Below are 11,868 nucleotides of genomic sequence, written 5' to 3'. Positions count from 1 at the left end.
GAAAAATTACGAAGGAAAAGACATACTAGATGTAAATTTATCTTGAACCGAGTCCGTGATGCACACAACCCACCCCACACACACGCCACAAGCAACCATGAGCCACATCACCAGCGTTCCTCCCACTGAATGGAATGCCAGGATCATTGCTTCTTCGATTATTCGAGCAACCCAACGCGTCCACTTAAACGGACGCGCTTTGTTCGCTTTGTGTATGTTTAGGTCGGCCGCCAGCTTTTCGTTCGCCCTGTTTTTGTTTGGGTCGGCAGTGCGCCCAACACACGGACCCATTTTCACCCGTGCGGCCGGCTTGCCGTCATTTTTCAAACAAAATACAAGCAGACAAATATAGCATAGTTCACAAGCCAAATAAATATGTCATAGTTTACAAGCCAAATAAAATTAAATTGTCTCAAATACATTAAAAAAAGATAACATATGCTTAACCAAATCATCTTGCAGCTTAATGTGAGTTTCTCAATCATGCATTTGATGATGAAATTGAATGAATTGTGCAAACGTTGCGGCCCCTCCATTCTCAGGAACATTGTCATCATGGAACTGAAACCCTTGGTTGTAGATACGTTCCGGGCGCTCATAATTTACGATCATATTGTGCATGATCACACAAGCAGTCATCACCTCTCACAACTTTTTGGTGCCCCAGGTTCTAGCAGGATACCCAACGATGCCCCATCAAGATTGGAGAACACCAAAGACACGCTCCACATCCTTCCTAGCACTCTCTTGCTCTACAAATCTCCTCCTCTTCTCAACTATAGGGTTGGAAATTGTCTTCACAATAGTAGTCCACTGAGGATAGATACCATCAGCTAGGTAGTATCCTTTGTTATAGTTGTGGCCATTGATATTAACATTCACCGGCGGGCAGTTGCCTTCGGCAAGCCTTGCAAACACCGGCGAGCGTTGAAGCACGTTGGTATCATTGTGCGATCCGGCCATGCCAAAAAAAGAGTGCCAGATCCGAAGATCTTGTGAGGTTACGGCCTCAAGTATGATAGTGCAAGCCTTGACATGGCCAGTATACTACCCTTGCCAAGCAGGGCAGTTCTTTCACTCCCAGTGCATACAGTCTATGCTACCAAGCATCCCCGGGAAGCCCATGCTGGCATTCATCGCCGACAAGTGGGCTGTATCTTCAACATTTGGCTCTCTCAAGTACTCAGGGCCAAACACTGCAATCACAGCCTTGCAGAACTTGTATATGGAGTCTAGGCACGTAGACCACTCATACGGACGTACTCATCAATGAGATCATCGGGAACTCCGTATGCAAGCATTCGGATAGCTGCAGTGCATTTCTGATAAGAAGAGAAGCCAACCTTTCCAAGGGCGTCCTCCTTGCACTCGAAATACTTATCTTATCCGACTACCCCTCCCCAATATGGTTGAAAACATGCCTAGCCATGAAACGACGCCGGAATTGGTGATGTTTGAAGAGCAGGTTGGGTGCCTCAAAGTAGGCCTTCCAAAGAAGGAAATGGCCACTCTCTCGGTTGCGATTCAACGCCGGAGTGTGCCCCGGAACAACGGCCGCTGCCTACTAAGGTGGTCATGGACGACCAACACAGCAGCCACCATCTCCTCATTGTCGGATGAGGAATCATCGGAGTCGCAGAGGAAATTGTGGAAAATAACTCGTCGGCGGAGTCCGGTTGTACCTTAGGGGCAAACCGTCGAACAGCTTTCGGGCGTCGCCGAAGATGCTGGCCGGCGAAGAGACGCGCGCCTCCCTTGGACCATGTAGCTGGCCTGGCGGCGTTCGAGGAGTGTGGCGGCGTCAGACGAGCGTGCCGGCGTTGTCGAAGGAGCTGGCCGGGGGCCAAGGTGGTGCTTGTGGCGACGTCGGGGAAGAAGCTGCGGTGGTCCGGCGGCGAGGCGGTGGTGCCGGCGACGTGGGAAGGTGGTGTGCTGCGGGGAGGTATGTGGGTGCGGACTGCTTGCGAGGGCACCGAAACTGGGCGGCGGCGGCGACGGGGTGGGGCCGGCGGTGGCTTGCTGTCCATGGGGGAGGAAGAGAATGGCCTATGTGTCACCGACTAGCGGGCCAGGGAGGAGTAGGCGGGCGTCACGTGTGTCCGCCTCGTGTCCGCGCCGACCCAAATGAGGCCCAAATTTGGGCCAGGAATGGGTCGCCTGAATGAAAAACAGACGTGTGTTCGTTTGGGTTAGCGCGTTGGGCCGACTTTTATGTCTGTTTGACCCAAACAGACATGCACGGACGAAATGGGTCGGCGCGTTAAAGTTGCTCTTCCTCCCACTGAATGCCAGGATCGTTGCTTTTCCAATTACCATCAGCTTGACTGGACCATGAAATCAGCCAAGCTCTAAGACTTAAGAGCATCTCCATCTCAACTGGGAAAATTGATCTCTCATATGCCCGCGGGCACGTCCGGATTCTTCTCCTCCTTGCGTCTGTCCGCGGACAGGAGGGGCTCGACCCCTATACCCCGCAACCGTCTTTTTCAAATTCAAACCCCCGAATTGTCTCGAAAGCAGAGTTTAGTTGAACTAACTACATCAGACCAAACTCCACACTGCCTCCCAAAAAGCTAGGGTTCCTCCGCCTCCCGTCGGCGCCGCCGCCGGTTCGCCTCGTCTCCGGTGGCCTTAGGGCCATGGGGCAAAGTGGACCCCGGTTCTTGCCGGTGGGAGGGCTCCGTTTTTAGACCTTTTTTCGATTTTTGTTAGGATTTGTGTCCTGTTCAGGAAGGCGAGAAGGCAGCGGCTCCCTGAAGATGAAATAAAGGTCTCCCCGCCTAGTCCACGTTCTGGTGGTGCGTCTAGCATTGTCGGTGTGTCTTCGGTGGATCTGTCTTTGATGGATTTGCTCGGATCTGGTCACTGTTCATCATCTATGTTCGTGTGTCTTCAGATTAGATGCTTCTGATCTACGTTACTCTTCGTCGGCGGCGGTTGCTGTGATGGCGCGTTGATCCTATGGGGCCTTAGCACGACTACTTCCCGACTCTCTACTACAACATATTTTGCCCGGCTCCGGCGAGGGAAGGGCGATGGCCTTCGGCTTGCTTCAGTGCTCGTAGTCGTCGTTAGGCGCTCCGTCCGACGCCTCAGGGCTGAGCCCCAATGACTTTCACATTCTTGGGGCGGAGGCGACTGGCATCTATCCCTGCAGTGGTCAACAACCGGCGCAGGAAGCCATGGAGGAGCCGGTCCTCGCCATCCAAGTCGGAGGATCTGCAAGACCCGCAACCAGGCCTTCTTGGGGAAGATTGCAGCGCTTTGGGGAAGAGGCACATAGTCCTCTCTCTGAGATCCGTGTGTACACGTGGCGTTCTATAAAGCTGCTCTAACTTGATGGACAGAAAGACCCGGTCTCACAGGACTAGCCATCATTGGTTGTTAACAAATTAGCAGGAATTTTTTGAAGCACAAGGGATACATCCTGTCATGTAGCATCAGGAAATAACCAATATGTTACCAACAAATAAATGTACTGGCTGGCTGTTAACCATACGATTACAGAGGCTATATCAGCAGTGGAAAGAATGGTATGGTTTTTCTGAATTAATCTCTTTCTTACGGCAGGCACCACCCAAAGAAAGCAGGCATCAAACAGACAACACTTTCAACCAGTTGAGACTTTGGGTGAAAACCTAAAGATATCTATACAGGAAAAGAAACCAACAGCTCCGCGCTCTTACGCTAGCTTCGCACTCGGAACAGGGAAACCAAAAACCTGGAACACTCTGGCTTCTCCGCGACAATAACCAAACCCCACACGCCCGTGACAATTACCAAACCCCACATGGACAGGCGCTGGACAGCCATGACCAGGACTCCTCCTTGGTGGTTGTTCGTCGGGCAAGGACGGGGACACTGCTTCAACTGGATGATTGCTGGTGTTTGTGCTTTCAACCAGCTTTGCAAACTGGGCTCTCGGTGTATCTGTGAGCAGCCCCATTTAGCTTCTGGTATTGCTGAACCCCTGTTGAAAATATCAAACAGAAAGTGAATGCAAAGACCCAAACTAACACTAGTGCGTTGCTCTGTTAGAGCTAGCCCTGCTGTATAGGTCTAGTTTATGTTTTATTGTACTGCATAGTTTAATTGTCATATAATTTCATTAGTAGGTTCAAGGAAAATTGCATGTGTTGCTTCATGACACGGGCGGATCAGTAGCTGGAGAAGCAGAGAGGTAGAAGCGTGTGCGGCGGCAGCGACGTGAGCACATCCGCAAGTTTGTAGCTGAGGGCAACCATGCAAGTGCCCTTGGGAGTCGTTTTGTGTAGGCGTGTGTTTCAGTGAACCAGGAACGGCCCCAATGCACCCAGTGAAGATGCGGCCTGGAAGTGCAAGTGCCATGTATACCTGTGTTTGTTAGCTAGATTGCATGGAGGTTGTTAGTGTCAGCCGGCTGAATGCATCTGTTTTGGCTGGGTTGTGCAGCCGTTGCGGAGATGCTGCACAAGTGGAGAACGTGTGCGTGCATGTGGCTAGCTAGTGGAGAGTGAGTTTAAGATCAGGCCAGTGTAGCTTGGTGAGTTGTACGTTTCGGTACTTACGCTATTGTATCCGGTTCATTTGTTAGTGAGAAGAAAGAAACAGTGAGAAGACACGAGTCGTGCGGTGCCCCAAATCTCCCTGGGTGCTCTCCTGTGTGTGTGTGTGTGTGTGTGTTTTCTGGGCAGCCCCAACATGCTTATTCCCTCCAAGGGAAACAGCTCAGCGCAAATTGCATTACACAGAATAACATTGTTCATGTGTTCTGGATTTGCAAAAAATAAAACTGTATTTTGATCAGCAAACATGTCGAAGACAATTTACAATGGGAGGAGAACGAAATATTACCTTTAAAAATTTATGAACAAGCCCATAGCCATTAACAACACGGATTCTTTAATCTGCAGAAGTAGTCAGGACTTGCCGGGAACTTCCTTGAGCAAACTGCAGCGCGAGATACAGATGCTTAGGTGGTACTGGTGGCATCACGTTACCTGAATTTTAGAGTCCAGATCTCGAGAAGGCTAAGCATGAATGTTTCTTAATGAAGTATTAAGTTTCCTAAAATGCATGCACTGCACAATCATGCACATGGAAGTCAGTAATTTTCTTCTGGCCAGATTTCTTGTTCCCGCTTCTTAGATACTTTTGTACTGAAGCTTCTTTTCGGCAGTCATCAACGGAATTGAACACTAGATGATGTTACTACATGTCTACATATTGATGCTTTCTTATATCAGCCTACTATTACTTAATTCTAAAGAACATCGACGGATGCTTTTAACTATGATTAGAGTGGCATACCAGTTGTATCAAATAAATGGCAGCTTCCCTTGTGAGATCCCACCAGGCCACCATTGCAACCTTCAAAAGTAACAGAGAAATATAACATAAGCTCATCTAGTTTCATGGCCACTACACAAAGTACACATGTTCACTAACAAGAAAATAACTGTACCTGTCCATCTGGGAATAACATGCAGTGGTAACCGACTCATGCAGATCATTCCAGTCTTCAACCATATGCAACTATTAGTAGTGTTATTTACCAGTTTACCGACCATGATAATCAGAAATGATATCCAATTTGCAGGCCCTAACCATAGTTAATCACACAAAAGCAACTACATGAACTATCTTTACATCTGCAGCCTGAGGATCAACTAATAGTGCTATTCAGCAGTTTACGAAGTATGAAAATGGTTACACAACGGACATATCAAATTGCATGTCGCAACAGATTCACTACTAACACAAAAGAAGTGGATCTTACAGCAGTGCAAAAACTGAAGAACACAACAGCCAGGCCTTCGGTTCAATCGGCAGTATGCAGTGTATTGTTGCATGCTGAAGCCTATTGCCCAGTTAGTGTAGCCAAGTGACACAGGTGGAATGTAATATTTTCCATATAGCACGTGGCTTAATTTTAGACGTTTTGATGATCACAATCCTTACAGCCGCACTAGACACCATCAAAACTAAAAATTACTGCTTGCTGTGTATGGTACAGAACATACACTGGTATGGGTTTTCGCTATGGGAGCCCCTCCTGTATGTACAACAACGGGCTCAGGGTTCTTGGCTGTTCACCCGGTGATGAAGCTCGAGCATCTCCTGGTGGTTGGGGTCCACGGAAAGTGCTGCGCGGCAGTCCCGGAGGGCGCCTGAGATGTCACCCACGTGCTCATGGAAGGCCGCACGCAGATGGAGCAGGTTCAGGTCCGCCTTAAAGGCAATTGCCTTAGTCAGCTCTGAGATGGCATCTTTCTCCTTGTGGTTGTCCATCAGAACTGAGAACCAGATCATACAGGAGTCCACATCAGCATAAAGGGGGACATGAGAACTTTAAACAGATGAGCTAATTCAGGAACTAAATGAAATATGTGGTTGTTACACCAACTGATCAGGTTGAGCATAGAATATGGCAAACAGCATTGACTTATTACTAGCCCATGTTAGGAACTGGGTAGTTGGTTTGTTAAAGTATCAACAAACCCTCTCTGGGAGTTGGGCGCAGATGAGCTACAACCAATAACATATCGAACTACTTTGACCAGAATTTTATATTCAAAGTTTCAACCTTCTTTGATACTGGTGATCTAAAACTAGATACGCTAGGCAGGTACAAGCGCTTACCAGCAGCACGGTATCTGTAGGGGTAGACCCGGAGGGGGTCAAGTTTGGTGACCATCTGCAGATCAGCTTTAGTTAGATCCCGGTCACAATACTCAGACCTCTTCTCGTATGCTGATGCATTGCTCCTGGCCTTCTCTATCAGCTTGGTCATTTCCTCGAACGCACCGGTCCTGTTATTCCTAAGGAAATGAACCCTGGCGAGGCCTTGATGAGCTCTGGTGTGGCCAATCTTTAAGGCGTTGATGTAGCATTCAGCTGCCAAGTCTAGATTACCGCAATCCACATAAACACTCCCAAGGTTATTCAAAGCCTGTAAGATGTGAAACAAATATATGTGTTAGAATGCTTCTTGTCTGGACATTTCAGTCTAGAAAGTTACAGAATCATCTATATATGAACTTGGATCTAGCTGTGCTAAAGGAACAGTTTTTAATTAAGTAGCTTAATTCATGCAGCAAAGAACAAAGGCAGGTAGCTAAGATGATTACAAACACGATGAAATTCATCTGAGCAGCTACTGAAGCCAACAACCCACTCCATATGGGGAAAATGGCATTCTATACCCTGGATGGTATGGCATGCTCTAACTTAGACAAGAAGATATCCATTTGACAAGAAATCAAATCACTCTTGGAGTACCCTCAATAGACCAGTTAATGAGTTGCCATGTTAGGAGCACCAGGACAGCCATTTTTTAATGGTAAGTGCACCATTCCCATTACTCAATGCAACAACGAATATGACATCCTAACAAGGGCTATGTATAGCAACACCTGATCTGAATCATAAAGAGTCACCTATACATTTAACAAATGAGGAAATGCACATGCATATACTACACAAAAGGAATAGGTAGAAAAGTCAACAAAGTTCCACTCCGTAATTTGCGAGCCTGGGACAAAACCCTTCTTTGCTACATAAGTATTTACGGTATAAGATCTCTGGATCTCTATATAGCAATATGTCACAGGAGAAACAAGGCAGCAAATCCTTATCATGCATGGAATGTTTATCCAGGCAGATCTGAGAAAGAGGTGTAGAAAAGTCTTACCTGGCCCTTCCTAAGTCTATCTGAGGGACACCGTAATGCATCTTCAAGAAGCGATACGACTGTTGCCGAGGTTGACGGCTCAAGACTCGAATCAGCTAAAGCATAAGCTTTTAGAAAGAATGCCTCAAATGATCTCTGTATGGCAATCGATGCTTCCGCTTTCTGCAATCCTTCCTCGCAGTGGCCAGTATCATACAGTATCCATCCTTCGTAAACAAGCCGTTCATGTTGGCTTGCCGCATGCTCGCGAGCAAGCTGCAAGCTGCGCATTGCTGCCTCAGGACAATTTAATCTGGAAAAAGAACAAAGACAATTGCATTGGTCCTAACATATACTGCCAAAGAATTAGATCATGGAGGAGGCATGTGCAACTATGCTGATCTGTGATCAGCCATCTACTAAATTAGCATTCCAAGACATGCCAGGCATGCAAACCATGTGATGTAGCATCTACAATGCCAATAATTGATAGACTAACAAACTGCATTATGCCAGCTATTAATTGTTCTGTGCAATAACATAAATTAATTAAGTTACCTGAGAAGTAGCAAAGACTGTCTGAAGTACAGTACTCCCTTAGCAGCATCTGACTCCAGCATTTGATATATGACCGAGAGGGATCCAATATCATCCACAGAGGACCACCGATCATAAAGCTGCATCCAGCAATCAGCAGTCGTCCATTGCTCTACATTCTCCATCACAAGTGTACGTAGCTGCTTCGCAGCCACCCGACCACCAATCATACGATAATCTGGAGCAAGCGTGAGGATTGCCTGTACATCGCATAAGGCAGCTCTGTAGTCCTCTAGAGCAAGGTAGCAACAGAACCTTAGCTCTAAGCATTCCAGGACCAGCTTGAACCCCAGGATCCGGTTAATCTCCATCAGGGCAGCTTCAACACTTTGCCTTTTCATCAACGATGCAGCTCGAAACATATAGGGGTATGTAAGCGTCGGATCCAGTTCAGTAGCCTTATTGAGATTCTCCAACTTGCTATCACCGTCCAGATATAGGGCTCTCTCTTGATACATCCACCCAAGAGGCCAACGAGATGACATGACAGAGTCAAGCAAGTTGAGAGAATAATGCTTATTGCTCCTCAGAGAGGCCAATCTAGCCAAGCCCACTACCGAGTAGACATGACCAGCGGTAAAGGCAGCATTGAACAGGCGCTCCGCTTCAGCATGATCTTTCCTTAGCAGCCTCACGCAAGCCAGCTGATGCAAGGACAACTGCTTCTGTCTAGAATCTGATGCCGAGTCAACCAGCTTCTCCAAGAAGCTTACAGTGACATCTGATGTTGCACTGATGCTCATGGAGACTTCACCAAGAAGGCAATATAGGGAGAAGGATGCATTGCCAGCCATAGTGGATCTCTGCTGCTTATTCGCAGAGGAGAATATCCTAACCACTTGCTCATCATTCAAGCATTCTGGAAGCTCATTCAGGAGCACCTGCAAGCATGACGCGGCAAGTATGGAACAGCCCAGCTCAATAGCACACTCCATGTAATCTATGGCATCTTGCCTGGAAGAAACAAAAGAAGCAAGCTTTTGCTCGCAAGCATCCTTGAGGCCCTTACAGCAGAATTTGTTAGCAAAATCAAGCATCTCCAAAATAGATTCTGCTGACAAATACGGTAGTCTTCCTGACAGGCTGAATTTACTGATGGCCCGCATACCAATAGGCGAGATGCCGTTCCGAGACATGTCAATGACCTCAAGATGTGATTCCTTAAACCCACCATTAAGCATCGCATACAGTGGAGTTGACAAGGCCGCAAGCTTCCGCCTATCGCAGGCAATCATGTCATCTCTTATCCGGAAATGAACCACCGGGGAGCCCTGGAACTCATCAGATTCGTCGTCATAGCTTATCCCGAGCGAATCGGCGGAGATCTGCGAGACGAAATCCAGCAGCTTGAACTCTTGAGAGCACTTGCCGCACGAGCCAAGAAGGTCAGATATGGGCTCCTCCCCTCTCTTCTCGTACTTGAGCCATGCCCCAAATATGAGCTTCTCGTGTATCGTGCTCGCCTTCTCCCACGCAGCCTGGAGGCTCCTTCGCGACAGCTTGGCCTCACCAAGCCCGCGGAAGACCTGGAACTGGAGCAGGTACAGGCACGACTTCTCGTCGGGAGGGCAGTATTCCAGCTCCTCGTGAATCTGAGCCAATATGTCGACGTAGTCAGCGGGCTTGAAGTGCGGGAGGACCGGCGGCTCCGGCATTTTCATCAGAGATTCTCTGCATCGCAAACACAAGGAAAGACAGTTGAATCAGCTGGCTCTGCACACCAAAAACGAACTAGCAGCACTAAAAATCTGAATTTTGATGTTCACCGCCCTAAGACCGGACTAATTAACCAAGGTACAACAAAATTCAGCAGCAAACAGAGCAGACTTGAGCCAAGAACGCTTACATCGAGGAGGAGGAGCTGGAGTGGCCAGTGAACTTGGAGAGCTTGCCTTTGTCCATGGGCAGCCATGAGTGGGTGGCGGACTGGAGCTTGGTCTCCTTGCAGGAGGTCAACTCGGAGAAGAAGAGCTTCCTCATGGCACATAAATACCACGGCGAATCAGAGCCCGCCCCCGTCTTCTTCCTCGAATCTGCCCAAACCCCTGGCAAGAACCGACGCAGATCTTCCGAGGACCCAACCACCGGGAGAGAGAGGGGGGCGGAGGGAGGAAGGGGACGCCTTTAATGGCACGAGCGAGCCAACGAAGCAGCTAGCGCCCCCGCTGCAAGCGGCCAAGGGTAGGGAAGAACTAACCACTCCCCCTCTCCTCGCCCTTTTTTAATTCGCACCCCAACCGCACCCGCACCGCCAGACCAAATCCGGCCCCGTGAGCTGAGGTGAGCTGAGCGGAGCGGGGCAACCCACCGCACCAGCTGGGGGACGACGACGAACGGACAAATCGTCCTTCCAAGATGCGCGCTTTCCTCTTCTTCCCTGGAGCGGAGCGGGAGGGAGGGATGGAGGGAGCACGGGCGGGCGCGGGGATGCGCCTCCGCACCTCCTTGGCGGCGGAATTGCCGGGGACCCCGGTCGCCGCTGGGCCTCGGGCGAGCCCTCCTCGATCTCCGGCGCGGCTTGGCGGGTCGGGGCCGGCCGGATCGAGTCGAACCGGCAGCGGGGGACGTGGTGCGTCGGAGGGGGGAGAGCGGGCCGGCGGGGGAAGGGGGGCGGCGGCGACGGGAGGAGGGGAGGGAGAGGGTGGTCGGGGTCGCGGCGGGTGGGCGGGCGGGCGGGCTCAGTGCGCGGCTCCACTGGACCTCGGGCGGGGGGGGGGGGGGGGGGGGGGGGGGGTGGGTATCCGAGGGGAAAGGGGGGAGAGGGAAATACGGGGGTTGTTTGCTGCTCGCTCGTCCTTTTTTCCTGGGAGTCTGAATTTCTCTATCTATTCTGCCACCATCCCATTCCCATGGCCATGTGTGCTGGTTGGCAGACCACCATGCAAAAGTGGAGTGGAGATGGATCTCGTATTGGGGGAATAATCAGGGGAGATGACAAGCGCAAAAGGCAATGGGGGCAGCTGAATTGGGCGCATGGGATGGGCTTTGAAGCTGACATCAACCCCATGGATGCCCACCCACCCACACCCACACCCACACATACATGTAGACAAGTGCAAAAGGATTAGTAGGCTGGTTTGCTCATGTAGATGAGCAAGGGCCCAAACAGATAGAACTGAAAAATGACAGCGGTTCACGGCGCTGCATGTTCCCCTCCACCGCCGGATGCTTTTCGGCGCCGGGGAGGCGGTCGGGGCGTGCAGATAGGGTTGCCTTGGTCTTGGCTAGGGCTAGGTGTAAGTGCCAGGTGGCGGAATGGAATGAGGTCTCCCTGTCATGTCCTTGCTCCGGCGATGCAACTCGGCGTTGGTGGAGTACGTGTGGAGCTTCGGTGACATATCTGACTTCCTAGTTCTGTTTGAACGGATCTGGGGTGGTCTAGCCCTCTTTGTCGCCTTCTAATGGATATCGAGCTCCGCCTAGGGTTAGGCCTAGGTGTCAGCCCGGTGGTAGCTAGGCGGTAGAGTCACCGGCAGCGTAGAATAAGGTCACTTCCCGGTTCTGCCAGGGCGGATCTGATGTGGTCCAGCCATCTTCGTCGCCTTCTAATGCAGCATAAACCTTCGCTAGAGTTAGGTCTAGGTGTTAGCCGATGGTGGTGGGGCGGTCGCGTCGGCATG

General features: G+C 50.0%; 1 protein-coding gene across 5 annotated transcripts; it reads right to left on the bottom strand.

Annotated features, from left to right (window-relative positions):
• Nucleotides 1-3,440: 3,440 nt before the first annotated feature.
• LOC123055215 (ETO1-like protein 1) lies at nucleotides 3,441-10,902 on the bottom strand. 5 transcript variants are annotated; one of them, XR_006426548.1, is made up of 9 exons: nucleotides 10,095-10,902; nucleotides 8,210-9,919; nucleotides 7,673-7,964; nucleotides 6,622-6,931; nucleotides 6,003-6,275; nucleotides 5,444-5,514; nucleotides 5,290-5,349; nucleotides 4,834-4,929; nucleotides 3,441-3,970 (listed from the first exon to the last, which is right to left on the bottom strand). XR_006426548.1 is itself a non-coding variant. In XM_044479202.1 (5 exons), exons 1-5 carry the CDS (start codon nucleotides 10,226-10,228, stop codon nucleotides 6,055-6,057), a joined length of 2,667 nt encoding a protein of 888 aa, XP_044335137.1. In that variant the 5' UTR covers nucleotides 10,229-10,902; the 3' UTR covers nucleotides 5,876-6,054. The 5 variants fall into 5 exon arrangements, 1 of the variants encoding a protein (XP_044335137.1); XR_006426547.1 differs by having other exon boundaries at nucleotides 5,444-5,498; XR_006426550.1 differs by having other exon boundaries at nucleotides 5,444-5,451.
• Nucleotides 10,903-11,868: the final 966 nt, after the last annotated feature.

This window comes from Triticum aestivum, chromosome 2D, assembly GCF_018294505.1.
Source record: "Triticum aestivum cultivar Chinese Spring chromosome 2D, IWGSC CS RefSeq v2.1, whole genome shotgun sequence".
NCBI classification, from domain to species: domain Eukaryota; kingdom Viridiplantae; phylum Streptophyta; class Magnoliopsida; order Poales; family Poaceae; genus Triticum; species Triticum aestivum.
Note: the sequence above shows the minus strand (reverse complement) of the source record. Positions and strands in the feature narration are given on the sequence as shown.

Bases quoted from the DNA above. Each gene is read 5' to 3' on its own strand.
- LOC123055215 (XM_044479202.1), bottom strand. From the start codon at position 10,228: ATGAGGAAGCTCTTCTTCTCCGAGTTGACCTCCTGCAAGGAGACCAAG. The intron at 7,965-8,209 runs GTAACTTAATTA...TTCTTTTTCCAG, and splicing joins CAGTCTTTGCTACTTCTCAG to ATTAAATTGTCCTGAGGCAG. The intron at 6,276-6,621 runs GTAAGCGCTTGT...TCTGGTTCTCAG, and splicing joins CTACAGATACCGTGCTGCTG to TTCTGATGGACAACCACAAG.